At 31.0% G+C, this 5,113-nt stretch overlaps 1 protein-coding gene across 1 annotated transcript; it reads left to right on the top strand.

Moving 5' to 3' along the window:
* Nucleotides 1-1,301: 1,301 nt before the first annotated feature.
* Nucleotides 1,302-3,544, top strand: LOC108210814 (uncharacterized). The gene is made up of 2 exons (XM_017382235.2): nucleotides 1,302-2,198; nucleotides 2,309-3,544. The coding sequence occupies exons 1-2, from the start codon at nucleotides 1,315-1,317 to the stop codon at nucleotides 3,435-3,437; spliced, it is 2,013 nt and encodes a 670-aa protein (XP_017237724.1). The 5' UTR covers nucleotides 1,302-1,314; the 3' UTR covers nucleotides 3,438-3,544.
* The last annotated feature ends 1,569 nt before the right edge of the window (nucleotides 3,545-5,113 follow it).

Below are 5,113 nucleotides of genomic sequence, written 5' to 3'. Positions count from 1 at the left end.
ATTTTTTTAACTTGGGCCAAAGTACGGGTCTATCTATATAATCAATTATTCTTTTTAATTGAAATATATTACCTTTTTTATATTTTAACTAAAAAACTCAATCTTCTAAAATAACATTGAGAAACATGATAATTACTTTTTTAACTATAAAATATTATTTTCTTATAAATTTTCTAACTAAAAAATTAATCTTTAATAATTAATACGGACATGGACGACATATTTAAACCTAAAGATGTGTGCCAAAAATCTAAACGTCAAATAATATAAAATAGGAGTTATATTGGTCGGGCGGTCGGTACTTGGACCGAAGTACCGGCCTATCTATATAACCGATTATTCTTTTTAACTAAAATAAATTATCTTTAATATAGTTTTTAGCTAAAAAAACTCAAATTTCTAAAATAATATCAAGCAACATAGTAATTGCCTTTTAAATCAAAACGCATTATCTTTTTTAGATTTTCTAACTAAAAAAACCGAGTTTTTACAATTAACACGAGCAACATATATATAAAAATATAATATCATTATATATAGTTATTAATAAATAACATGTGATATTATTCAACCAAAATACATTAATAACATTATTTTTAAATACTCTAATGATCTTACATTAAAAGAAATATTACAAATCTATATTGTATATTATTACACTATTAAAGCCGAAAATAAAAAGTTTAGTTGGTAGTCAGTTAGTTGAGTTTAGTGAATGGTTGGTATTCGACCCATGGAGCTCTTGAATTTATAACATGTTATAGTATATTTTTTATTATCTATTAAACCAAAACATTAAATTTAGGTTAGTATGATGGATCGGTATTTGGTTTCATGCGTCTCTTTAAATTATAATATGTTTTATATCATATTATTAATTATTAATAACGAAATATTAAAAGGTTAATTGGTTAGTTTATATCTGAGTTTATAGGCCTCCTTAAATTTGAACATGTAAAAAATAAATATTAAAAGGTTAATTGGTATGTGGTGAAGCCAAAGACAAAACCTTAGTTGTTAGATAAAAAATCTAGCAGGGGCCTGTGGGTCTAATAATTTCGAGGACCATGCTTGCCTGAACTGCAATTCAGTGGTACAGATGATACTCCTATTGTACAAGATATTGGTAGCTCAGATACTTAATATTTTCCTTCATTTCTGCTGTCTATTTAATTTGTAGGACGGCCACTGCAAAATTATTCAATGATATTTTGCAAGTCTCTTGTGTTTTGAGTTGTGCAGTAAGTAAGAACCCCAAGCACAAGACACTAAGAACCTTGAAACCCATTTCTAAATCTCTCCTCTCAACCAAAAATGATTTCAGTGTTCGAGCTCTTCAGCAATTCGGGGCACACATTTATAGAGTGTACTGTTGAGGGAGATGATGGTATGTGCCATACGTGCAACAAACCAGCTCAAGGCTCTGATCTATATTTCTGTTCTAGTCGCGATGATCTTAATGTCAGATTCTACCTGCACAAGTCAAGTTGTGCAGAATTACCCATATCTGTTTATCTACATGAACATTCATTAAGTCTACAAGAGGATTTTATTTTTGGTGAGGATGCTGCTTGCATTATGTGCAAAAAACAAGTCGTAGGCTCTCCTACATATACCTGTGTTAGTCGTGATGACGATGTTGATTGTCAAAATTTCTACTTGCACAAGACTTGTGCAGAATTCCCCCAGCAAATTAGCCACCATAAACACACCATCCATCCTCTTTCTCGCCTTCCACGCCCTGCAGCTAGTTTCACCTGTGATATTTGTTATCGTGAAATTAAGGTCTCTTATGCATGTGTTGATTGTAACTTTGATGTGTGTGTGTTTTGTGGTTTGGAACAGAGGGTGCTTCATCATCAAGGACACAAGGAGCACGCGCTGACATTAATGAACAAGGAAGCCTTTTTTGAGTGTGATGCCTGTCATGAGAAAGCTAACGACTCTTCCTATGTTTGCACCGCCTGTGAGTTCTGGATTCACAAGACCTGTGCCTTTTTCCCCTTGATTATTCCATCTCCTACTTATCACCATCACCCTCTCACTCTCGTCTACTCTGTTCCGGACATTCATCTCGTCTTTACCCAATACTGTGGTATCTGCCGCCAATTTGTTTACCGCAGGAGTTGGGTGTATTATTGCCACAAGTGCACATATTTTGTGCACATGAAATGTTCTACATCCACAATATCCATTGTGTGAGTACCTTTTAATTGTTTTTACTTTGCTTTTCACATCATTTCTTCTCTAACTTGTCATGAGCTCATGGGTTATCATTTCTAAATTAATTTTAATTTTTTGTGTTCAGAAATGAGAATGAAGAAGATGACATTGATTATGATCCTGATCTGGCACTATTTCCTCTGCAAAGCCAGGAATCAATATTTGATCTCATTGTGACTCAGTGTTGCGAGTCCCAAGTCAACTTTCAAGGTGAAGGTGAAATCAGCGTTGCGATGTCAGTACCATCTAATGATCCACACATTATTGAAAAACACTGGAGTCACCAGATCCATCCATTACAACTGCTCCAGTTTACTATCTGTGAGAACGAGAGCGACGACAGTGATGATGATGATAGGAGAGAGCTGATATGCAATGGATGTATTCAACCTATAACCGTTTCCCGTCCCTCTTACTACGCTTGTATCCAGTGTGGTTTCTTTCTCCATTCTTTCTGTGCGACTATGTTGCCACATAAGTTGCCAGAAGGAGAGTCGCATTTTCACCCCGGCCATTCTCTCCTGCTTAAGATGAAGCATAAATTTTATGATATTGTGCGTTGTGGAGTTTGCGACTTTTCGACAAATGGATTCTACTATCACTGTCAGGATTGTGATATCTATGTGGATATCCGTTGTGCATTCTTACCAACAAGAATAAAATACAAATCTCACAAACATCACACCCTTGTTCAGCGGCCAGCTTCGAATTCTACCTGCAGTGTAACCAGGTATCGAAATGATGTTGGGGTGGAATATGGATGTGAAACCTGCAGTAGTTTCCAGATTCATATATATTGTGCAATTTTACCACATAGGATGGAACACAAATATGATGCTCACCCCTTAACCTTGAGATATCCACCATTCTTCTATGAAGGAGCATTCTACTGTGAAACCTGTGAAGAACGAGTTAGCAACCAAGATTTGCTCTACCATTGCACTGAATCTGAACATTCTTATCACTTTTATTGCGGGTTTTTGGTTCACAATATCAAGTTTGGAGGGACGATTAAAGTTTTAATTGCAGATAAACCACACACACTTGCATTAGTTATGAAGATGCCTACAAGAAAGAAGTCCATACACACTTGTTCACAGTGCTTCACTTTTTCCTATTCCTACTGTTTTCTTCTGGAATGTGATGGTTGTGGACTTCTTTCATGTTTGGAGTGTCCACTCTCGGGCAAGTTACAACAGATGGCACTCATATAAACTATTGTCCTTCTCGTTAGAATGTGCATTTTTCGGTTCATTTGATTTATTTCTTTTGCTTGTACCCCGTGAAATTCTATTAAGCATACAAAATATTAGAGTATTGAAATATCCGTCATAATATTTTATTTTAATCATAATAATATTTTGATTATATTAATTTATATATAATTTATCATTTATAAATAATCTTTAAAATATTTGTTAGTTAATTATTATTATCTTTTACTTTAACAAAATATTATTATTATGCTTATTAGTTATATTGTAAAACATAATGTCCTAGGGTTTAAAAAAGAAATGGTTCTACTCTTGATTAGAACTCCGTGATGATCTATAACACTTGTAATTTTATTATTTATATTTTAAATTTAAATGGAAATACACACTGATCATAGTGACCAAATTTTTAAATGTTTTAGTTTAATTGATAATAAAAAGATTTATTAGAACATGTTATATATTAAGGAGATCAGTAGAATAATACCGATCGGCTGATAAAACTCACAAAACTCGACCGATCAATAAAATTATTAATATTTCAGTTTTAATAGAATAACAATAATAATAATAATAATAATAATAATAATAATAATATAATATAATATAGTATAAATAGATAATATAGATTTATGATATTACTTTTAATGTGAAAACATAGAGTACTTAAAAATAACAGTAATGTATTTAGTTGAAACATATCATATGTTGTACATTAATACTTATATTATAATAAATATTATCTTTTTTATATGTATGTTGCATGTGTTATTTTTAGAAAATCGGTTATTTTTAGAAAATCAGTTTTTTAGTTAGGATGAAAAAAATAATGTGTTTTAGTTAAAAAAAGGTAAGTACTATGTTGTCCAAATGATATTTTTAGAAAATTGAGTTTTTTCAGTCAAAAAATATATAAAAAAAAGATAACAATTTTAGTTAAAAAGGATAATTGATTATATAAGTAGGCCCATAATTCGGCCCAAGCACCGACCGACGGACCAAATTTTTAATATTTCGGTTTTAATAGTACAAGCTTATATAGCCCATGCAATGCACGAGACCTTTTTAATTATTAGTTTGTAAAGATGAAAAAAATTATTTACCAATAATAGATCATAATTTTAAATGAAATAAAAATAAAATATGAAATTATATTATTTTTTAAGGCAGAACTATTTGGTGTGGTACTAACTTCTTGTCTAGTCCTTTAGGTCACGTATTAATTTTGATTTTTTTTTTCGTGCTTGTTTAGTAGGATTGTTATATTGTTCGCAACATCATGTATTATGATCAGCTCTTTGTTAATCTTTTATGTATTTTTGAAACATTTTTCATGAAATCGTATAGTTGGGTTTTATCCCTCTGATAAATTCATATTTTGATATTAACAAAATGATTTTTACAAAGAAAGAAGAAATTTAGTGAGCTTGATGTGGAGTGATTTATGTTCAAGATGTTAGCCAGTTTTATATTTGTAAGATTTTGATATTGTCCCGGATGTTGAAGATTATGCTATGTATAATATATTTGGTTAATTTATATTTGTATGAGATAATTTTATATGTAATTTTTAGTTTAAAAAAATAAAAGACGGAATTATAATTTTTAGTCAAAAATTAGTCAATTTTACCGATAAAATAAAAATATGACAACTAAAACGGGATGATGGAATAATA

The sequence above is a fragment of the Daucus carota genome, chromosome 3, assembly GCF_001625215.2.
Source record: "Daucus carota subsp. sativus chromosome 3, DH1 v3.0, whole genome shotgun sequence".
Classification (NCBI taxonomy): Eukaryota; Viridiplantae; Streptophyta; class Magnoliopsida; order Apiales; family Apiaceae; genus Daucus; species Daucus carota.
This window is presented reverse-complemented; position numbering and strand designations above follow the sequence as displayed.

Coding starts and splice junctions, on each gene's coding strand:
- LOC108210814 (XM_017382235.2), top strand. CDS start 1,315: ATGATTTCAGTGTTCGAGCTCTTCAGCAATTCGGGGCACACATTTATA. Junction 2,199..2,308: donor ACATCCACAATATCCATTGT/GTGAGTACCTTT, acceptor TTTTGTGTTCAG/AAATGAGAATGAAGAAGATG.